This window comes from Callorhinus ursinus, unplaced genomic scaffold (genome assembly GCF_003265705.2).
Source record: "Callorhinus ursinus isolate GAN/ISIS: 27379988/994484 unplaced genomic scaffold, GSC_fseal_2.0 scaffold6, whole genome shotgun sequence".
Taxonomy (NCBI): Eukaryota; Metazoa; Chordata; class Mammalia; order Carnivora; family Otariidae; genus Callorhinus; species Callorhinus ursinus.
In genome coordinates, this window is record NW_027397068.1 from 52736392 (window position 1) to 52761364 (window position 24973).

Here is a 24973-nt window from a genome sequence, read left to right on the forward strand (position 1 = left end):
TGATAATCCAAAGCAAATTAAAAAAGAAAACACCGTGTGATCAAGAACAGACACCTTGGGCGTAATAACTGCCTTTTATTAATAAGGTACTAATTCTAAAATATTTAAGCCTGCCTCTTGAAAAAGAAAGACCACATCTTAAATTTCAAAACACTGAGGCATGCTCATAAAATAACAACAGCGATCTCTCTGGCTCATGTCTCTGTTCCTGGCTATAAAAACCTGCAGTTCAGAACCTATTCCTATTCTATGATCTTTATGTAAAAAAATAACGCTGATTCTGTTTTTCAACTTTTAAAAGCTACATAAAAATGAACATAAGTGTATGTGTGTGGAAAATGAATTAAGTTTCTGGGAAGACATGTGCTCAGCGTTCAAACATACTGAAATATCGGCTCAAAACCCTCAACTCTTGAGAAGGACACCCAGCCCCTGAAGCCCAGGAGCTTACTCAAGCCAACAGGTGACCTGTTCATCATGTGCAATATTCGGAAACCTTATAACCCTGCTTCTCCACATGTCTGACCTGCTAGTGGGCATGATTAGCTCTTTCCTACCAAGTCTCCAGTAAAGGCCACCTCCTCTCAAAGACCCTCTGTGAGTGCCACCTACTCTTCTGCACATTGCCTTGCATTAATTTTCTAATGTGTGTCTTCGCTGATTTGCTTACCAACCTTCTCCCCGAACTAGACTCTGGCACTAGTCATTTGCTGTCTCCCGGAGCAGTTACAAATCTGGCTACCTCCATTTTCAACTGCCATAGTGAATCCCTGTGGCACCAAGCCCAAAGCCTGGCACACAATACATGTTTGCTCAGTATTTGTTTAATAAAACTGTTACACGAAATAGATGTCTGAAGCAATAATTGCTCATTTCCTGTAGCGATGTGAGGAATAAAAGTGCATACTGACAACTTTATTTATGTTGCAATGAGTCTCTGACTTGGTACAATCATTAACAGTAGGTTTTAAACTTTCTGGTCTAAGGAAAAACTACAATTGTATTTTTAATTTTATCATCTTAAATCAATTCAGGTGCAGATCTTTATGTAGGATATTATTTTCACCGTAAGTTGCAAAGATACATTCTTTAAATACTGGCTTATTTTCCAAATGCAAAATACAACCACTAACATAACAAGGCTGGTTCCCTTAGGTATTAAATTGTATAATTTTTCTTCACGCATTTTTAAAATTTGAAATTTATTTTTATCACTTTTTAACTTTTGTTTAATATTGCGTGGAAGGTAGGAATTCTGTGGTGTGGCCTCAAAGGCAGACTACAAGACTCAGGAACTTAAATCAATCTGTATAGATAAATAGATAATAGATATCTATGCATCTGTATACATATGTGTACATACGTGTGTATTTGCACCTATAATTTGCGTTATATAGTGTATATGTAGATATAGATATATATGTGTATATATAAACATAAACACACACATATACATATATGCTGCCTAAGTACCACTCAGAATTACACAAAATTGGATACACTATGGAGTCACTTTCTTCCAAACTCTAAGTATATATGCAATAAACAGGCATCAATGTCATCTCCCACTATTGTAAAGTTTCGCTTTTAAAGAAATGTTTTGATAAAATAACCCTATTTATATGGACACATCAGAAACTCTGAAAAGGGAAAACAGAGAAATTAATAATTTGTGGAGATAAAAAAAAGGCCAGAGATTAGTTGATGGAACAGAAAAGATAAAAAGTTTCTGGAAGAATTAAGGAAAATACTCACAGTATTCTTCTGGCAAATGATTTCCTGAAAAATGAGAAAAGAAGAAAAGCAGAAGTTAATACAAAATTAATTCAATAATTAATTAAACTACTTGATGTAGGAAAATGGATATTAACAATTTTATTAGCAATCAGAAATTTCAGGGAGTATACCATAAATTCCTGTATCAGAGAAATTGACAATCTGATGGAAATGAGAGAACATAAAAGGATTCTCAATGGTTTAAAGGAAACGGTACAAACATATAAAATCCAAAAACTGAATAATCTAAAAATCATTCTTGCAGAATATGTATGCACAGAATTATTAGCCACGATCTTTTTAGGAAAAGGCTAAAAGGAGTTCAGTTTTCTGATGTACAACATCACTCACACTCTGGGAGGAGACCATGCAGATGCTGTCTCCTGGGAAATAAAGGGTATTGGCTACTTATCAGAGTGGGCAAACCCACACATACGTAAGATCATCTGACAATAAATAGTCACAAATATAATTTATGTATTGTTCAACAAAAAGTGGAATGTGAGAAATACATTGAAGGCAGTATCCCTATCTTCTAGGTTGTGAGGAGTGAGGTCATGCAAATAATGTAGCTATACTGTGTCAGGTGCATAAAAGGCTCTTGATAAAGCTAGCTGCCATTATCATTATTTCTGGATGTCTAAGTAAGTAGAGGCATGGAAGAGACAGTCTAGAAAAGCCTATGGCATAAAGGCTTCACTGAGGTTGGGGAATCATGATTTAGAACGAGAAATGGGACAGAATTTTGGAAATGATGGCGTGTATGTTGTCATGGAAACAGGGAATGTGAGGCTTTTGTGGTGCCTCAAGGGTGGGTCCATCTGGCTAAGAAGAGCCAGATCTGGTGAGGTAAGGCATGAACAGAGGAGCAATTCAAGGTCCAGCCAACTGGCCATCATGCTTCCTCCCAAGATCAACATGCGGGCAAAGGGGAACTGACAAGGTCATTGGCTTAGAGCAGTATATAGGATTTTTGAATGTTTTAAGGATAACAGATGAGTAAATCAAAAGCTATAGAGGAAGGAATGGTGCTGGGTAATTTTGAAAGCCATCATGATTTATATAAAATAGTACAAGAGGCCCTTCAATACTTCACAAAAGGAAAAAAGAAGGACACATACACACTTACAAAGAAACATTACATGCCTGGGTCCACATGCAGTTATGTATACACATGCTATATCAAAAAAGTTATACTACAGTAAGGTCTTGTGTTTCCGAGAGAAAGAGGATGTTACTAAGAAGTAAGGAAGCCTGGGAAGATCAGCAGAGAAGGTGTAACTCAAGATGAGCCAAGGAGGACAGACAACTTCCAAAGGCAAAGCAGGAAGGTGGAGATCCAAGTTAGAGGACCCAGAACAGCAAAGGCCCCTTCAGGGAATAACATATATTTTTATCAGGGGCTAGAGAAGACAGTTCATTTAGTTCATTTTGGGAAGTATAAAGGAGAGAGTTAAAGAGGTATTCGAAAAAGATCTTGAATTTAATCATTAGACTAAGAAGAAAGTTCATTTCAGCAGGTACCGATAATATTAGAAAGTTATTTGGGGCCTTATTGTAGAAGGCCCTGAATGCCAAAATACTTTGTTTTGTGAGTAATTGGCAGTCACACTGTTTTTTAAGGTGAGCAATATACATAAAGAAGTATCAGCACACACTGGGACACTGTAACAGCAAAGGCTAGGAACACCATCAATGTCTATCAGCTAGAAACTGGTTGAATAAACTATGGTACATCCAGTCAATGGAATACAATGCAGCTGAACAAAGAACGAGGAAGCTCTTCATGCGGCAATATGGAAAGATCTCCAAGATACACTAAGGCAACTAAGTGAAAAAAAGCAAAGTACAGAATGGTTTTTAACCTATGCTCTTATTTATATATCAAAAGGAGAAAAAGAAAATTCTAATTTGTACATTCATAAAATCTCTCTAGAAGAATATTCAAGAATCTAATAATAGTGGTTGCCAGTGGAGGAGGAGCTGGCTGGATGTGGGACAAAATGAGAGAATGACTTTTCACTATATATCCTTTTGCACTTCTAAATTTTTGTTATCAGGTGATTATGTTACCCAAGAAAGACAAATACATAAAAGGTAAATCTTGTTAAAGTTTAAAAAAAATACTAATTTGATGGTGGTATTTAGTATTGGAGGAAAAAGACCATTTAGGTGGCACTGCAAAAGTTCGGGGATGTCAAAATAAGGGCTTGGACAATAGTGATGCCCAGGGGATAGAAATCAAGAAACGAATGAGTGACATTGTGGAGGAAGAGCCAAAGCAGCTTTTCCCACAGGTGTTTCATGGGTAGTTAGTGCCTCTCTCTTTCTCCACCCCCCTTCCCTGACTCTCTCTCTCTCTCTCTCTCTCTCTCACACACACACACACACACACACACACAATCGTTCATGAAAAAATAAATACAACAATGCTGGATAATCACAAAATCAGTAACACAGTATGCAGAATTTTCCAAACTTGATTTACAGAGCATCTCTTCAGAGAAGCAAACCATAATCTTTCGGACACTGCTCTCTTGTGATAGTTACACCCCTGTTCCTCCCTCCAAGTAACAAGGGAATGCCCTTCTCTTCTTCCTCTACTGAAAAATATCCTCTGTGCATTGCATAAGAAGTCCATTCTCTGTGAAGGGGCCTTCAATGACACCAATCTTCCCAACGGAAGTAGATGATGTCCTTATTTCTGCCACCATTACCCCTCGTTCAGACCTCTGGGACAACACAGTTACCAACTGCAGATGCGTCATCATAGGATTCTCCCATCCTACATCATGAGCAAATGAAATGTTTTATTCATCTTCATACCCCACTGGTTGCCTAGTAAGTCAAATGGCATATAGTAGGTACTCAATAAAAGCATGAAAAAATGAATAAGTTAATGAAAGTATAAAATATTGGGCTATGAATCACAGTAGAAATGTGTAAGTCCTGGCTCTGTCATTTCTCCTCTCTAATGTAACACGCTAAGAGTTGGGTTGAGTGACTGCCTGTCTCTTCCAACTCTGTGTTCTAGCATTTGCTTCTGGCTAAAGGCTATCACAGTGAGCACTGTCCTTGTGCCACAGGAAGGAGAGATGCCCTTATGCCCAGCACAGGAGCTACTCTACCACACCTCTCTTTTGGTGCACCGGGCCCAGAAATGGAGGTAATAATGAAGGGAGCAGTGGGGAACACTGAGCAGGCTCAAGGCTCCCTCTGCTTGGCCCTACAGAAAATAAGCTGCTGTTGGCTTAGAACCAATATGCTATATTTTCCTGAAGAATGGCTCGTTGGAGTAACAAGCCTCTTACATGTCTTCTTTGCTTTCATTTCATTTGGCAATATAACAAATTAGGAAACTGTATTAAAATCATTCCCATGAAAAATCCCCCCATGAAATAGTAAGAAGTGTGGATGAGGGCTATGTTGCACCAGAGACAGGACAGAGTGCCATGGGTGACACATCAGTGGTCAGTTAGCAAGTAAGCAAGATGCTTGCTGGAATGTCCAGAGGCAGCACTTTCTATTAAAAGGGTACAGGTTCATTGCTTCCGGTTCACTACTAAATTGTTAAACTACTTTATAGGGTCATATTTTCAAATGACTCTTTCCCTAATGTTTACTGAGCATGTAACTTATACTACTAAGTTAGCTGCTATTCAGAAGTACTGAAAAGAATCCAATAAAAATTCACTGTTAAAAAAAAAATCCTGGGATCTACTGAATTCTTATTAACTGTTGCTTATGTTTTATAGAGGCTAAATGAATATAAGTTATTCTCTTGAAGGAGACAGAGTTTACTCACAGTTTATGATGTAACCTTACATGACACATCTACTCGGAAGAAAAAAAGGACAATTTGTGCGTTTTAACTCAGTACAATAAATAGCAAACAAGACCTCTCAAGGTATCTCCCTACTCAGGCAGAAGAGTGAATGTTTAACGACTACCAAACCCACTGAAGGAGAAAAAAAAGGAGGAAGGGGTATCAATTTAAGACACAATTGCTGTATTTCATATCACTGCGCTGAAACTTCTCATCTAAAGTGCCTCAAAATAAGATAATAAAATAAACTCCAGTTCCTTCCCAGTGAAATGTTTTGAGGATGCATTACCTCACTGCAACTTAAGACTTGTCTAAAGTCTTTAGGGGCCATCTGGTCAGCGCACCCCCTGCCTGTACCAGAAACACCCAAAAATGTTTTTTTCCCCATTCTCCAGTACCCTTTGATAACCAAAGAGGGAAGGAAGACAAAAGAGACAATCTAATCTAGGTCTCTTTGCAAGGTGAGACAAAGACAACTTTTGATAGCTATTTGGGACAATATAACTTCGCAGAGGTCATTTTAAGGATAAATAAATGGAGTAGCTCCAAAACTGGCAAGTGTTTGTGCCTAGGATTTAGGTAGTTACAGCCAGGGGAAGGAAGTGGGAACAGCTGGTGTGGAGTTGCCAAGTTAAATTGATTCAGGGTGGGAGAAGCAGAGCTAGCAAGCAGGATCTCAGTTTCCTGAAAGAAAAGGAGCAGGCTGGGAGTTCCTGACCAGGGAAGAACACGGCCCCCAGCTGGTGACCTTCTGGGTCCTCCCTTCTGATCCCTCTTCCTGTCCAAGGGGAACTGGGCAAGTTTTCCACCAAAGTTGGGTAAAAGCGGAATATTTCTTATGCTCCCCAGCTCCATCCTCTTACCTAATTTCAAAACTTCAGAACAAGACTAGGAAACATTCGATGGGCTGTTTTGTGAACACCCTGGGCCTCGCTGAGGAGGTGGGACTCATCCTTACCCTCAAGCAAGCTGCTAAAATAAAGCTGAGCCAGTTCAGGAAGAACATCCAACACAGGTGTCACAGAACTGGCCCATCTTTAAAGTTAGGAAATGCATTATACTTGTGCTTACACATTATGCTTGTATAAAGGCTCAAGTTAAAAAAAAAAGCCCTTGATGATCTAGTAAGAATCCAGAAAATTTTATTTTTACAGGACATATGAAATCGGTGTGCAGACTTAGAAGTATACGTGATGACAAGTCAGACAACATGGGGCTCACCCTGTTTCAACACTTTGTGTGCCTCTACGTCACTGTATCTCCCTGGGTTTATTTCTTATCTGTAAAGGAAGTATCTTTTATCTGCCTCATCCATATAGTAAGTACCTAACTTGTCTATCTCCTTGGGCTGTTTTTAAAGAACAATTGAAATAAGCTTATGAAAGTGCTTTAAGCATTTTAAGGACATACACAGTATGAGTATTAATATTATCTAGGCAAACAACCCCAACTCGGTTCCTATTTAACCAGATCTAGAGACACTATATAACCTGTATTGTTTTGTGACGAGGGGTGAGAACACATCCTTCTCTTGATATGAGCAACTGTTAATTAAAACAACCTACCAAAAGTCAAGTTAAATTATACCAAAGCTGGAAAGTAATCCTACAAGAAATTCTAGACTCTCTTGTCCTTCCCTCTGAGTTTTATTTTATATTTACATCAATATGTCTTGCTGTAAGTAGAGACAGGTCCTTAAACGGGGCTGGGATGTTGATGAGTGACATTTTACACATACAGAATTTGAAACAGCTTTTTAACACAAACTTCTCCTTATAATGTGTTGCTATTATAATTAACTTCCTCTTCTTTGACACCAGCTGTTTCTTTCAGCAACACCTAATGGGACCAAATTACTCAAATGCAGGTATTTCTTAAAAAAAAAAACAACAACAAAAAAAACCTTGTTGTATAGCTATAGGTGTCATGGATTTCTGTACAGTAAATCACATTTTTCACATAAATTTCAGTAAAAATTTCAAGGATGCATTCTAAAATGACCTAAATTGGATGATGGGTTACAGTGCCACAGAGATCAACTTGCACAGAAGGATCATTTATTTATAATGAACAAAAGGGAACAGAATTCAGACAAGCCTTGCCCCCTTTGGGTGGGAGTCAGGAGGCTTTTAGACTCTTATTTTCTGTGCGCAGAAGTGTTTCTTCTTGCTCTTTAACGTATTCTAACTCATGGACCTGTGATGGAAGTCTCTACCGATGAAGAAAATACCTGGTGCCAACTCATGATATGATGACAGTGTAGCAGAGACTTCCTTTCTTTCTTTGACAAAATGGTAACGAGACACTAGAGATGTTGGGTGGAGGTGGGGAGGATAACGGAGGAGTCAGAAAGGAGAGCAAAGGCATACTCTATCCAGTACACAGAGAATTCCTTAGTAGCTGTGATATTGCTAACTGACATGAAAGAAAACTGGATTCTCCAGTCTCCAGCCCTTTCCAAAACCTCAGGGATGGATTCTACAACTGGGAAGTCAACTCGTGCTAAATAAACCATGCGTCTAGTTTGTCAATTCAAGATCCTCAGAGAAAATCTTGAGGAAGCAGTGCTCATATGTGCTACCCATCTGCTCCTTCCCCAAGTCGCTCCCCACTCCCCAATGTGACGTGGAATGACTATAGCTCAGAGGAAAGGTAGATCATTCCTAGAAGTAAAATAAAGAAACAAGACTGTTTTCTCTCTCAATGGAAAGAAAGACCTCTCCATGAAATAATAAGTGTGTGTGAGGGCTATGTGGCACCAGAGACAGGACAGAGTGCCCAGGTTTACAAATCAATGGTCAGTTATCAAGTAAGCAGGATGCTTGCAGGAATGTCCAGAGGTAGCACTTCATATTAAGAGGACACAGGGTCAATGTTTCTGGTTCACTACTAAATTGTTAAACTACTTTATAGGGTCATATTTTCGAATGACTCTTTCCCTAACATTTACTGAGTACGTAATTTATACTACTGGCTAAGTTGGTGCTATTAAAAAGTGTTGAAAAGAATCCAAGAAAAATTCACTGTTAAACTAAAAAAAATCATAAACCATTGGAAAAATACAAATGTTGATTTCATATACAATTTGAGCAAAAACTAAATTTCTCTTAGTAATTAACTTTGATAAGGGAGGTAAAACTTTAAGAAAAGGAATTGGGGGTGTTAGAGGGGAAAAAATGATGGGTTTAAGAACACTATGGAATCTGAGTGGATTCACTAGATACAAGTAAAAATTCAATTTAGGTTTGAAATATTTATACCAAAAATTACCCTCATGTCTTCATCAATTTACTGGAAACGGGCAAAATCACTGAACTGGACAACAAGGACATCACTACTCTTTTCAAAACTATCACAATTTGCTTCAAGTGGAAATGAATAAGTATCAGAAAAACAGACTTAATATCCAATTTCTCACAGTAAGTTCTAAAGGAGATTGGATCCCTCTGCATCTGCAGATAAAGGATCGTAAGTACCACAGAACTGTTTGAATGAGCAACTATGATAGTTCTCAGGTTTCATCCATGTTGTAGCATGTGTCAGAATTTCCTTCCTTTTTAAGGCTAAATAATATTCCATTGTGCATATATACCATTTTGTTTTATCCATTCATTTATTGATGGACATTTAGGTTCCTTCTACCTTTTGGCTACTGTGAATAATGCTACTAGGGACATGGGTGAACAAATATCTCTTTGAGAGCCTGCTTTCAGTTCGTTTGGGTATATGTCCAGAAGAGAAATTGCTGGATCATATGGTAATTCTAGTTTTAATTTTTTGAGGAACTGCCATACTGTCAAAAATTGGTGATTCTTAAAGGGCTATTTTAGTGATGGTATTACAAATTCTGGTTTGTGCACCCATGATTTCATGCTAGTCAGATCCCAATCTAGAAAATACTAGATGCATTGAAGCAGAGTAAGAAGTTCCACCATCACATATGTGTGTGATATACTCAGTGAGATAGTGAAGAATTAAGCATGTAGATAGACTGCTGCAGAGAACAGTCTACTAAGGAAAATCCCATCTATAAAATAACTTTTCAAGCCATGATTAAGGAGAAAAATACAACTAAATTTCTTGGAAAGGGAATAATCTCACATAATCATTACTTTTCAACACAAGCTCTATCACCACTAACTGATACGCATATCAATCTCTAAGATATTTTCATTCTGTAGTAGATAAAATGGGAATAAAGCCCATCTTGGTGCAGAAAGATCCAAACGCATCTGAGCCTTTTTAATCACAGAACATTAGGAAAAAGAAATTAAAAACGATTTGGGCGTTCAAATGCCCAAAATATGTGTAAATTATCCTGATAGACACAGGAAATAACAAAGTATCACAGACTTCTTCCTTAAAAAAGAATTAATTGTGAAATATTTCAACTATATAAAAAGTATAGAAATTATGACACACCCAGGTATATACCACCTTGACTTAGAAATTTAATATTACAGGTAAACTTGAAGACTCTTGTCCTCCCCCCAGCCCCGGTTCTATTCTATGCATATCACCCAAAGAGATAACTATTCTGAATTTATTGTTTGTAATTCCGATGCATACGTCAATCTTCTATAACACAAACAGGTATAAAAGCACTGTCTTGCATGTGATTAGATTTTGTATGGATGGTATCATACCACACACATGCTTCTGTAATTTGTTTTTGCTCTCAACACTATTTTTGAGATGTATCGATAGTGACACATAAAGCTCTAGTTAACTCATGTTAAGTGCTCTCTAATATTCCACCAAATGATTATACCAGAAGGTATTTGTTCATTCTCTCGTTGATAGGTATTTACCAATTCCTTTGGGGAAGGGGTTATTACAAACAATGTCAATATAACATTGTTGATTAGATCTTCCTCTGCATGCCAGAGACTCTTTGTGCAGTACACATCCAGAGACAGAGTTGCTGAGTCTTGGTGCCCCGCTCATCTGATAATATTAGGTGTCGCCAAATTGCTCTTTGGAAGTAGTGCCAATAACCCCTCCCACCAGCAGTGCCTGTTTCCCACTCTTCACAGCCTCGACACAGGCATTAGAAGGGCTTTTAACTGTTGACTATCTGATGGTGCACAGTGGTACTTCCTTGTTTTGTTTTGCTTTGTTTTTATAAGCAGCATTGTATAAAATGAGTGGGGAGTGGCCTAAAAGGAAGAGAGGGAGCTGAAGAAGGGAAAAGGGGGAAGAATCTCAAGGATTGGAACTGAGAGCTGTTGTTAAACAGGAATTTCTGATGATAGAAGAAATGTCTCATTAAAATAATTTCCACACTCTACACAAGGGCCGTCCATTTCCCTCAAGTCCTTTCTGATGTCAGATGCATTTTGTGCATCTCATTGGTCAGTAGTGTCCAGACTTAACTCCCCGTTTCCTGAGAGACCCCAAGTGGAGGTCTGATCATTTCTGTAATGCATGAAGTTAATCTGAAAAAAACAGTTTCAGCCATTTCTTATTTTCAAGCAAATGTAAGTCTTAGCATAGAGTCTCATTGACAGGCACCTAAGAAGTTGTCATGATATTTATTTAAAGAAAACTGTGAACATTGTGTTGTTAAAATGCTAAGGGGAAAAATATCAACTTCTCTTTCTCAATGTGCAATAATCTTTTTTTGAAAAAAAGAAGAAATATTTCATTCTTCTAAGATATTACTTGTGATTTCAAATGGATACAAAGCTTATTGCAAGTACGTGATTTGATTAGATTCTCAATATCCTTTCATATGAAAACTCAGACATAGCTTTCAGGTACTTTTATGCTTCCTATCAATTATTTTTTAGGACCTGAAACTTAAAAGTTTTTTCCTATAATTTCATCCAGAGAATTTGCTGCCAAAGAGAAACTGCTGTCTTCAACAAAGAGCAGCAGATGAAAATTAAACTGATGTAGCCATACTTTTTAGATGTCCAAAGAATCAACGTAAGGGAAGCTAGCTATGTGACAAGAATAGCATTCTCATTCTGTCTTTGTTCTGCGAAAACAGGGAGATGCTTCATTTTTATTTTATTAGGCTAATCTATACAGAATATCTTATGTATAATAACTGTTGTTCTGCCTTATTTCACAAAAATTTTCTTTTCTATTGGTAGAAGGCAGGGATTACACCTATAATGAACAACAACAGAAATTAATAAAATTAAACACACACACACACACACACACACACACACACACACACACACACACAGACTTTTCTCAATAGCAGAGGACCAGAAAAATTTCTAGGGCTCAGGGAAAATTGTTAGACTGAAAAAAATACTTTTTATCCCAGAGATCTTTGTCCTCTGCAACCAGACACTTATTTGGGCTAGGAAAAAGCTAAAAAACAAAACAAATAAATAAACAATGGCAAAAGCTTAAGTTAATGGAAGGAGGGAGAGAGAAGAAAGGATGGGTGTCACATGGAACAACTCAGGGAGACAGACACAGTTGATGGGTTTTATAAATGAACACACTTAACAGGGAAAGCTGGATATCCTCCTAACTAGAAGAAATTAAATAAAGTTTAGTGGTTCGGAGGGTGGGCTTTGGAGTCAGGCAGACCTAGGCTTTACTTTACTAGTTATATCAACTAGGACAAATGATTGAATTTATTTGAACCTTAGTTTGCAGTTCTATAAAAGAGTGATATAATAGGTCATAATATACCCCACAGGGATGTTTTTAGACTTAAGTGTGAAAATGTATGTGGGGAAAGTACAGAGTAAGTGCTCGGTTACAAGCAGCTATTATGTACAAGATAAATGAGTTTATTTTAGCTAAACAAAGGCTGACAAAAAGCAATTAAATAAATCCAGTGTATTTGTCCCATACAAATTTCTGATAAGATTAGCTTCAACTCATTCTCTCAAATGTAATTTTAATTCAGTTTTTAAAAATTTTTTAAAAATTTCCCCAGGAAAGGAGAGTCATAAATGAAATCACCAAATACCAGTAGAGGAAGAATAAAAAGAAGGTAGAGTGAAAAATGTCTAACACAACACTGCCTGCTTAGAATACTTAATGTAAAGAAAATAGTACAAGAATAAATAAAATAATTTCATTCCTTTATCAACTGCTAATATATGTTGAAAATAGTAGCAAATCAAAATGTTTAATTAAAATACAACATCATAAAACTTTACGATGCATTACTTAAAGTGGTAAATCTAAGGTAAAATAAAGTAGGGGCAGCTTAAAGAATTGCCCCAGGTTGAAAAAACAGATTCAGACAGAGTAGGCAAATCTCCTGGGACTATTTCAGAGTATTCTGGAAAGGGATAGCCTATCAATGCCCATTTACCGCATGGCATGCAGTAAATGTATTTGCTAAACGTAACTGTAGATTTCTCAGAAAAAGCCATACAAGCTTTAGATACTAAGATAAAAGCAAAATATTACTTTTTTTTTTTTTTGCATGGTCATGGAGTTAGAGATCTTCATATAACAATTACTAAGCCATTAGAAATATGGCTCTGGATTTTAGGACTCCACGTCCCAAGGTTGACTTTGATTTGAAAACAGGAAGATATAGATGAGAAAAAGCCACAAAAAGCTAGCTGGAAGTTTCACAAAGGAAATGGATGATATCAGGTTCAGCATGAGTTTCACTGAATTGTTAGATCCTTTTCAAAGAATCACACAATGATTGCATTGCAAAAGCATTTTAGACAATCTTTTTGCACGGAAGAAATACCTTCATATCATTATGTTCCTATCCTGGAGAGAATGACATGGGGCCTGCTGCGTTTTGTAGACAAATACAGTAGGTTCTTATTTCCCCTTTCCCTAAGTTATTAAGTTATTGAAATCACTTCCCAGTGAAGAGGATAGCAGTTTTCTGGTGATATTTGGAGAGAGTGTCTATTCAGAGTCCTTTCAGTAGGAGGCAGATTTCCATTTGAAGACAAGTGTGCCCAATGAAACCCCCAATGGTGATACAGCTTGGGGCCTGACCATACTTTATGCAACTTTCAGGTCTTTCTCTGGCAGGCAGCGAGCACGGGAGACTCCCTAGTAACGCAGTCTCGTCAACGGCAACTCAAACTGCAGCTCAGAACTCAACACTAAGATTTTCCTACCTGTGTATCAGCAAATTTCTAGACTGAATTCTAGATGAACCTCACAACGTCACTAGTAATTGTTGTATAACTATTGCACTGGCAAAAACAAGCTTTCAAACGTAAGCCACTTACATTGCTTTGGATGTCAGAGAGACAGAGAGGTATCCCTAGAAGCCTGGTACCTACAGTAAATATTTAGTAAACAGGTCAGGTACCTTCAGTGACTGCAGAGAGTCTGAATTATTATCACAGTAGAGGATGATGTTGTTGGCCATGCTGAAACTTTCTCTCACTCCAAGGTGGTAAAACAAGGACGGCTGTCGGAAGGCATCACTCATCTCCACCACAGCAATATCTGCAAACAGAAAACAAAGCCCCCAAAAGATGACACCTGAATAATGCCCAGTAAGCACATTTTGGTTTCAACGACTTAGTGTTCAAAGAGGAAATGAGGAAATGATAGGGATTTTCCCTCCTCACACTGAATTTTGAATTTGCAGCTCTACCTGGAAGTGGTTTTAGAAAATGCAGCAAACCTGCATTTTTTTTAAACACGAAGGGGATCATATAATTACTGGAAACTAAGCAAAGTCTGCAATGGTGGGATGCTGGGGCTAATGCTCTCTGTTAAATTGCAACATTAAAACAAGTTAACTAAGTTTACAGAAGCAGATCCACAGGAAGCTGCAATAAGTGATAAACGTAAAATGAGATTTAAGAAAGCAAATAGGGGGCCATCTGGGTGGCTCAGTCAGTTAAGTGGCCAACTCTTGGTTTCAGCTCAGGTCATGATCTCAGGGTCAAGAGGTGGAGCCCCACGACCAGCTCCACACTCAGCGTGGAGTCTGCTGAAGATTCTCTCTCTCCCTCTCCCTTTGCCCCCCTCCCCCAAATAAATAAATATTTAAAAAATAAAAATAGAAAAAGAAATGGGTATGATTATAAATTAATCCAGAGCTGTATTTTATAACTAATTAATTATTATTATTAATATCCAGCAAGTCCCTAGCAAGTGTACTCAAGAAAAAAAGAAAGCAAAGATATAGAAAATTATTACTGAGAAGGAAAATATAACCACAGATACAAATTCCACCAAAGCTCAGAGATGACTAACACTAAGGTAGTATAAACCTGATACCAATATTTGACATTAATGTCAAAAAAAATGAAATAGAGGTCAGTCTCAAACTCAATTTATACATGGGCAAAAATATGAAATAAAAATGAAAAAAAATGCACCAAACATTCTACTATAAGAAAACTAGATCATGGGTTTAAAATTTATTTTGGGAATGCAGGGATAGGTCAATGGAAAAAAAAAATCATCGCATCTCCACAGATGCCCCAAGTGCTTTAATTAAAATTCAAAACCCATTTCTTATTAAAAATAATTGCAAAATAAAAATAGAAGAGCACTCCTTTAACATGAAAAATAATATATAGTCTGGGGCGCCTGGGTAGCTCACTCAGTTGAGCATCTGACTCCTGATTTTGGGTTCAGGTCATGATCTCAGGGTTGTGAGATCCAGCCCATGCCAGGCTCCAGGCTGGGTATGGAGCCTGTTTGGAATTCTCTCTCTCTCTCTCTCCCCCTCTGCCCCTCCAACCCCCTGCTCTCTTTCAGTCTCAATCTCTAAAAAAAACTATATATATATATATACACATATATATATGTATATATATATTTTTCACAGCAACTGCCAACTTTGTGTTTATAAGTATTCCATGAAAATCAGGAAAAAGACAAGGCAGCCAATTATTCCTACTACTAGTTGGCTTTCTGAAAATCCCAGATAATGCAGTAAGATTTCACAAAGTAAGGAGATGTAATACCATAAAATGAAATACACAATTATCATTACTTGCAGATGTTTTGCTTGTCAACGAAGAAACCCCAGTAAAATCAACTAAATAACTATTATAAGCAATAATATAATTTAATAAGGTGTTGAGATGCAAAATTATTATGAAAATCAAGAGCTCCCTTTGTACTTATAGTAAGTGTCTGGAAAATATAACGGCAAAACAATTCCGATCACAATTACACTGAAAATGTTAACATACCTTACAGCAAATTTAACAGATGATGCTAATTTGTTAAACGTATTTGCAATATGTGATAGATGAAAGGTTAATATCACTATAAATCATCTCCTATTGGTCAGTTTAGAACAAAGAAGCAACCATAAAGACATTATAATAGAAAATTAGGCTATGGGCATGAGCAGACAAACTTGAAAAGAATAACTAAAATGGTAAATAAATATACAAAAAACTATACCTCACTACTAATAAATGCACATTTTTTTGAGATTTTTTATTTATTTGACAGAGAGAGAGATAGTGAGAGCAGGAAAACAAGCAGGAGGAGCGGGAGAGGGAGAGGCAGACTTCCTGCTGAGCAAGGAGCTCAGATGCGATGCGGGGCTCGATCCCAGGACCTGAGCTGAAGGCAGATACTTAATGACCGAGCCACCCAGGCACCCCCTAATAAACGCACTCTAAAGTGCCTTTTTTTTTTTTTGTCTAACAAGTAGTCAAAAAGATTAAAGAATGTCCAATGGAGATGCAGAGAAATGACACTCCGACATGCCAAGGAGAATTTCAGACTTCCCAGGAGACCTCAATCCTTAAAGTTATGCACACTTTTTGACCCTATAGCTCCATTCCTAAGAATTTTACCCTAAGAAAATGCCTATAAATGTGGCAAGTTTCCTTGTTAGTATGTCGACTGAAATAATTTTTTTACAATAAAATGGAAAATACCTAAATATCCATTAATAGGAAAATGGTTAGGTAGGTAGGCAGATAGATAGGTAGGTAGGTACATAGTTAGATTCAAATAGTGGTTTATTATGCATCATTGAGAACTATATTGTTGCCTATATTGTACACCTGAAACTAACATAACACTACATGTTAACTACACTGGAATTAAAATAATTTAAAAAAGCAAACTATATTGTAGAAGAATATTTAGCAATGGAGGTAAACTCAAGGTATATTAAGTAAAAAAAAATCAAGATATAATACATTATAATGTATGTATTCTACGTGAATATACATATGTGAATAAAAAAGTCTGGAAAATTGTACACCAAATGTAAACCATGATCATAGCTGTGTAATGGCACTGTGCATTATTTTTTCTTTATTCCCTCTCTATTTTTTTTTACCATTTCTCTTATGAACATTGATTGCTTTAATAATTTAGGAACCCACCAAAATAAAAGAAAAATAACACTAAAAACCCGAGTGACTGAATGTAAAACCACACTGCAGCACCAAAAAAACAATGCAGACTCTCAAGAAGCTGTTTGATGCAGTCGGCCTTGCCTACTAATGAACGTGAGATTAGAATTCACATTCTGTGAAGGAGACATAAATCAGATCAAACGGAGGCTGAAGACACAGAGGATTTAGTGAGGTTATGAAAGAGGCAAAGGAGCTTCAAAAGATTTTTTTTTTTTTTCAAGGCTAAAATGACTTACAGGCTCTATAACACAAAGAGAGAGTTTTCTTTTGGGGTCCTTAACATTTCTACATCAAAAATCAACACATGAGATAATGAGTCACTGCATCCCACCTACACGCCCCATCTGCCTCCTGCACCCACACTGCTTCCTCCTCCCACCGATGCCAACCACTCGCTCTCAGTCACAGCGCTTGAAAATCAAGAGACAGCGTAAAATGGGGCTGAAAGAAACCAAATGGAACAGTAGTTGACAAAAAATATAAATGAGAGCCATGCAAAGAAAAATACTAGCTAAATTAAAGTCGCCACAAGAAGAGGGGAAATGGGTGATTTCCAGAAAATGGGCTCCTGAGGCTAAAATTAATAAAGGCACTGCAGAAGGCACTGGGATGAAGAGAGAAACTAGACATTCAAAATAAATGGTACAAGCAAAATAAGGCGTATTCATCAGGTCTGAACATCTAAGCAGGAATAGCTCCATTTTTGGATGCTGTATAGAACATTAAAAATGCTTGTTTGTATAATTTTAAAATACTGAATACAGTATGATGACTCAGAAAAAGATTTTTTTCTACTTCAGGTTCAGATGACTGATGGGTTCTAATAGGCTTATATTCTTGTCTAAATGTATTTTTTAATTTCCATGGCATAAAATGTACTCTTCTGTCTTCTCTGGTGAAGTGATCAAAGTTTGTGCCCTATTTCTTAACTTGTTGAATTTGTTCTTATTGTCAAGGTTTGTGTGTTCTTTATATCATCTAGATATTTTTCCTTGGTCAAATAAGGGGATTTGCAAATACTTTCTCCGGGTTTGTGACCTGTCTTTCCAATCTGCTAACAGTATTTTTAGAAAAGCAGAAGTTTCTAACTTTAAGTCCAAAGCATCAATTTTTTCTTTTATGATTGTGTTTTAGGTGTGGTATCTTAAAAAAAATCTTTGCCTAATCCAAGGTCACAAAAGTTTTCTCCCTAGAGAAAGTTTTCTCCCTAGAGAAAGTTTTCTCCCTAGTTTTCTTCTAGAAGTTTACATTTTACATTTTGGTCTATGATCCATGTTAAAATAAACTTTGTAAATGATGTGGGGTGTGTGGGTCAAGGTTCATATTTGTTGTATGGGGTGTGGGTCAAGGTTCATATTTGTTGTAGACTCTCCTTTCTCTGTTGAATCGTTTCTGCTTCTTTGTCAAACACCAATTGGATACATTTGTGTGGGTCTGTAGTTGGGTTATTCTGTTCCATTGATCTATGTGTCTATCTTTTGCCAACAACACTACACTGTTTTGATAAATGGTAGGTACTGAAATTAACCACTGTGAGTCTTCCAACTCTATTCTTCTGTTTTCCAAAAGTGTTTAGTTCTATTTGCTTTCCTGTATAAGTTTTAGAATCATTGATAGCTGAGAGCTATCAGTTGATAGCTACAAAAAAATCCTCCTGGGATTTTGACTGATACTGTGTATTAAATCTATAGATCATTCTGGGGAGAACTGACATCTTCATGTATTGAGTCTTTCCATCCATGAATATAGTATATCTCTCCATTTATTTAGGTCTTCGATTTTTTCCTGAGTATTTTATAATTTTCAATACACGGTTTCTGCATGTATTTTGTGAGGTTTATACCTAAATGTTTCAATTTTTTGATGCTATTATAGATGGTATTCTTTTAAATTTCAAATCCCAGTTGTTCGTTGCTAGTTTGTAAAAATACAGTTGATTTTTATATGTTGACCTTCTATCCTGAGACTTTGCTAAGCTCATTTATTTGTTCCAGAAGCTTTTTTTTTTTTTGCACATGTTCTGGGATTTTCTACTTGAAGAATCATGTCGTTTGAAACTAGAAATGGTTTTATTTCTTCCTTTCTAATCTGTGTATCTTTTTTTTTAAATGTTTTATTTATTTATTCACGAGAGTGAGAGAGAGAGAGAGAGAGAGAGAGAGACAGACAGAGGGAGAAGCAGGCTCCCCGCCGAGCAGGGAGCCCAATGCGGGACTCGATCCCAGGACTCTGGGATCATGACCTGAGCCGAAGGCAGACGCTTAACCATCTGAGCCACCCAGGTGCCCCTCTGTGTATCTTTTATGGTTTGGGATTTTTGTTGTTGTGTGTCTTGTTTTACCTGGTTATACTGGCTGGGGCTTCCAGTAACAGCATTTTTAAAATAGGAACATTTCATTATTTAACAAAAATATCATCTTATCATGGCTACCTCCTGACTCTGATGACTATCTTCTCAAAAGTAGTAGAATAAACAGGTGAAAATTATCTTCCTTATGAAATGATCTTAAATCATGCCTAAAATGCAAAAAAAAATTATGTACTTATAATAAACAAACACCTGATACTCCACAATTCTTGTAACTCATTCATATGAGTTACACTTTATCCACTTTATTTCACAAACATGTATTTAGTAATTACGATGTGCCAGGAACTATATGCTTATCAAATATTAACTCGATCTTCATAATACTCCTTTGTGGTAGGTAATATTATTATTTCAGGACACAGAGGCAGAGAATGTATAAGTAATCTGTCCAAAATCAGCTGGGAAGTAGTGGCACCACTTCTACCCTTTGAAGGATTTGACCTCAAGCAATGTAGCTGGAGAATCCATGCTCTTAACTCTTCACTGAGCCACACCCTATACTTACAGGATATGGAGGTTCTCAAGGTCACAGCATAAATTTAGAGGTGCAAAGAAGATTTGGGGACCAAAGCATATATTTCTGTCATGTATTTTGTGACCAAATGAACTTAATAATTTTCTGATTGAGTTTTTATGGTAATATTGTGAGTAAAACTGCTACACTTAAAAACTAAAGACTATGTCTATTTAAAAATATAGACAAAGGTACAAAAATCTTACATTTTTACCTAAGGTATTATTTTTTTCCTTTCTTCTAACTGGGTTAATGTCAAATGGAGCACAAAATTAGGTTTACCAGGGGTTATTAAAGCATAATAAATTTTTAGGGCAATAACATAAAACTGTTGTGCCTAATTGCATTTTGGTCATTAAATGGCAGTGGTTCATGGTCTGTGTTTGTTTTTTTTATTTAATTTTTCCTTTATAATACCATATCTGTTAGTTAGCTATCTCACATGAGCTTCTGTTGCTTGTAAAAAGCAGAGTTGAAGCAGAACATTAATGTTCAGTTACTTTTTATCTATTCAATGTTTTCCTTAGGCATTAGATCACTGATGACAAAGCAAGAGGCCAGTAGTGATTTTGCTTGTACTATAGTCTACAAAGTACTCCAAAATTCCATTATCAATGGAGACTTCCTAAGTTATCACACAGAACTAGCCATTCAGTCATGACGGGTTAATCTCCCAAGATGACCCACCAGTGCCAATTTAATTCTACAAATGTCCTGAGCACTTACTATATAAAAAGTTTTGTTATTTGCTGTTATGAAAGTCAAAAGAAAAAATTAACTGGATATGTTTTTTGCCATCTCTTGTGGGACAGAAACACGAGTTGGCAGATACCAACATAGGGCAGAATGAGGCCAGCACTGGGGATGTACAGAGGGTGATGTTCAGGGGCCAGGGAGGCCAGCCCTGGTGGAAGGGATGATGGAAGCCGACGTGAAAGAGGCATCAGCAGGCAGTGCAGTTGGGAGTGGAGCACCTCAAATTGCAGACAAAAAAACAAAAGCCCTGTACATCAAAGGCACTGTAGGAAAAGGAAAGGGGCAAGGTGCCTGAGACTTGGTCAGAGCAATGAAGCAAACCTCTGTAGGAAACTGAGTCAGTTCCCAATGGAATTCTGAATGGGTGAACCAACTGAGATCCCGTAAAGGGCAGATACTAACCCCCAAATGCTTATCCCATCTTAGATTCTTAAGGGAAGTATATCTTGCATCTCATTGATTTTTCTCTTTTTTTAAGATTCTTTATTTACTAGAGAGAGAGAAAGAGATAAAGAGAATGAGCAGAGGGAGAAGCAGACTCCCCGCTGAGCAGAGAGCCCGACGTGGGGCTTGATCACAGGACCCTGAGATCATGACCTGAGCTGAAGGCAGCCACTTAACTGACTGAGCCACCCAGGTGCCCCCTCCATTAATTTTTCTATATTATTAATAAATAAGGGCTAATTACAAAGAATCTACCGTATGTAAATTACTAAAATGTTACTTATGACCTAGTAGTGCCCTGGTAGAGTCTCCTAGAGACTCAGAGTCAGTTTACTAAAATTTGGCAGATATACAATGTTGGGAAATTGCAAACCTCCTATTGCAAAGCTAAAACTGTTGTGATTTTCATGAAGGACAAAAGAATAATCTACCATCATTGTTGTCTTGAATTACTCATGGTTTAGCAATTCCTGCTATGAATTACTACTCCTGTAGCTTCATCAGTATTCTATTTTCCTGTACATTATTTAGTTAACCCTATCATGTATAATGATACATATTTGTGTCAACAGTAAACATTTTGGCCCATAATTTCTTCATCACTAAACTCCAATAAATGTATGCATAATGACTCAAACATGAATCACTCTTATATTGCTAAAACAAATATATACATAATGTCCCCACCCCAGCTTAATTTGCTTGTTTAATGCTTGTTTATTACACAGAGGTGTTGATTTTTTTTTAAACCTAGAAAGTGAGGACTGGGAGGTAGGTGATCAGAGGTGATCAACCTCCAGAAGTTGGCTTTTAAAAATGTTGAGAGCCACGGTACCTATAAAAGGAAGGGGGAGGGGAGGGAGAAGCCTAGAGAAAGAGACAAAGGGAGAGAAAAAGGGGGAAGAAGGGAGGAGAGGTGGAGGGAGCAGAACCAAACAAGATTGGTATATAAAAACTAAAGTCCCCTGGCCCAGACAACGGCCGCAAGAATCCAGTTCATGATGCTCCAGCTTTAGAGAATGTGAGGGGCAAATTACCACATAACCATAGAAGGCAGCCATCCCAGAGGGGGATGACCCAGAACCATAGCTCTCTGCCAGGAAGAGATGCAGACTCAGAAAAGCACACCACAGAAATGAAAAGCTGGAAGGGGAACCTTCTCCTGATCTCCAGGGGCCTTGAGAGGAGTGATAAATGTGCAAATGGCAGACAAGCTGTCTCATGACTTCCAGTACTTGAATCCTAATTAAGTTTCTGGATGGATGACCTTGGACAAGACCTTAAGTTCACTGAGCTTTGGTTTCCTCAACTGTCATTGGAGAATAATAATGGGTATTTACTGTACAAAACTGTTGTTAGGATTACATGTGCACTAGGCACAGCAAACTCTCAATATATGGTTATTATAAGGAGCCATTATAAGAAATATTAATAGGGGGGCACCTGGGTGGCTCAAGTCGGTTAAGTGTCTGCCTTTGGCTCAGGTCATGATCCCAGGGTCCTGGGATAGAGCCCCACGTCAAGCTCCCTGCTAGTGGGGAGTCTCCTTCTCTCTCTGCCCTTCCCCCTGCTCATGCTCACACACACTCTCTCTCTCAAATAAAGAAATGTTAATAGGAGCCCTTTGAACAATTTTACATAAAAATGTTATCGAAGACAGTGCTAAAATATAATATTCCCAATGAAGCCGCATATGAATAATTACTCATAGAAATGAGTTTGAAGTCAAATTATGAAAACACACAAAGCCCACATAAAGAATTTTGACTTGATCCTATAATCAATGGTGATCCATCCATATCTATGAGTTTTGAGAAGGGGTATAGCAGCATCAAAGTCTGGGGAAGATAAACCTAGATTTTGTGGATGGATGATAGACAAAACAGACTGGAAGCTGGGAGATCAGTGAGGAGTCATTTAAAGGAGAGTGTGCCCCTAAACTAAGACAGAGATGATATGGCAAGGAGTTCAAGAGGCTTTAGGGATTTGGTGGATGCAGGATAAAGAAAGAATTAAAGCTGATTCTATTTCAAACTTGAATGGTTAACATTTATGGCTTGCCATTAACACAAGGGACACAAGAAAAAATACTTTTTTTTGGTAGAAACTTGAGTTTGGATTGAGACACATTAAACGTGCATGCGTGTGTGTGTTTCTAACTGACACATTTCGAATCTCAGCAGAGATCAGAATCAGAGTTAAGAGTCATGGTGATGTAATAGTTAAGTAGCAGGTATGGATGAGATTGACAACTTAGACAATAAAGAGAAAAATGAAAAGGCATCTATGATTCAGGAAATTCCTTCCTCATCATATACCCAATAGAAACATAGTTCATCAAAATACATGTAATAAATGTTCATAACAGCACTAGCTACAAACCATCAACAGAAGAAGAAATAAAGTATGCTATACAGAGCCAATGGATACCATACAGCAGTGAGAATGAAAAAAATCTATGACTACCCGTGACAACATGAATGAATCTCACAGACTGTTGAAAGAACCTGGATTCAAAAGAGTAGATATTTTATGATTCTGTTTATACAAGGTTCAAATATTTGGTATTAAAAGTCAAAACAGGGGTGCCTGGGTGGCTCAGTTGTTAAGCATCTGCCTTCGGCTCAGGTCATGATCCCAGGGTCCTGGGATCAAGCCCCACGTTGGGCTCTCTGCTCAGCGGGAAGCCTGCTTCTCCCTCTCCTACTCCCCCTGCTTGCGTTCCCTCTCTCACTGTCTCTCTCTCTCTCTGTCAAAATAAATAAATAAAATCTTATAAAAAAAAGTCAAAACAGCAGACACTTTGGTGGAGGACAATGGCTGGAAGGGGACTCAGGGAGGTCTTCTGGAGAGCTGCTAGGGTTCTGCCTCTTGATCTGGGTGCTGGCGATTCAGGCACGTTCACTTTGTGAAAATCAGTTATTCTCTGGTTAATAATTTTGCCAAGGATGTTAAAAGAGGACTGTATTTAGTGTCCTGTAGCCACTACAACAAAGTCCCATAAACTTGGTCCCTGAAGCAACACACAAGTTGCTCTTTTACAGTTTTACAGGCTCGACGATGTCCCCAAATCAAAGTGTCAGTAGGGCCAGGGCCGTGTTACCTCTGGAGGGTCTAGAGCAGAATCTATGCCCTGCCTCTTCCACAGTCTAGCAGTTCTGGGCATTCCTTGGCTTGTTGTGTGTGTGCCTGTGGTCTCCAACTGCACTCTGCCTCTCTCTCAGAAAGATACTTCCGATGGCAGACAGGGCCCATCCCACTAATTCAAGATCACCCCATTATCAAGACCCTTCATTTAATCATGACTGCAAAGACCCTTTTTCCAAATAAGGTCACATTCACCCGTCTCAGGGTTTTGGCATAGACATTGGAGCATAGGGGTAAGGATCGTTTTCCAGCCTACCACGAGGATTTAGAAGGTGAGTACAGCAGAACTGTTGAATTTGAGGTGAGGGAATGGAGGTAAGGAGCACAGACAAGTCTCCAGAAGAGGAAGAGAAAGGAAGAGCATTAACATTTACTAAGATCCACAGTAGAGATTTTTACATTCAATATGGAAACCAAGAGATCAGACAATACTTTAATGGGGTAAGAAAGATCTAAAGGGTTTTAGTTGTAAGGTGGAGGCCTTGAACATGAGTAGAAAGAGGAAGATTTTAAGGGGGGGGGCCGGAATTGCTAATTGCTCTCTGATATAGAGATTGGAGACAATCTCTATATTCTCACATAAGACAGGTTTAGATTTAAGTTGGGGAGAAAAGTCAGCCTTGGAAAAAAGAAGGGATCGTTGAAGGGCAAGAAGAAGGGAGGTAATGAAAGGCAAAGGCCAAGAAATAATGAAGTAAAAGGAAGAATAATGAGATCCTTCCATTTAGGTGGTGACTCTGTGCAATAGAGCTGGGGTGCTGTGGCCAACAGAAAGCAAACCCCAGCCCAGGGACAGCAGGGACGAGCTTGCGTCCTGTGGACATCACTGG

The 24973-nt window shown here is 37.8% G+C and overlaps 1 protein-coding gene across 4 annotated transcripts in view; it reads right to left on the reverse strand.

Annotated features, from left to right (window-relative positions):
• The window catches only part of MAP3K5 (mitogen-activated protein kinase kinase kinase 5), a 193967-nt gene that overhangs the window by 122027 nt on the left and 46967 nt on the right, over nucleotides 1-24973 (reverse strand). For all 4 annotated transcript variants that reach the window (XR_012378591.1, XM_025865908.1, XM_073893975.1 and 1 more), the window contains exons 2-3: nucleotides 13872-14011; nucleotides 1756-1779 (exon numbers count right to left, since the gene is read on the reverse strand). Coding sequence is in view for 3 of the 4 variants with exons in the window: in XM_025865908.1 (XP_025721693.1) it covers nucleotides 1756-1779; nucleotides 13872-14011 (164 nt within the window). In the remaining variant the exon portion in view is untranslated. The remainder of the gene's footprint in view (nucleotides 1-1755; nucleotides 1780-13871; nucleotides 14012-24973) is intronic.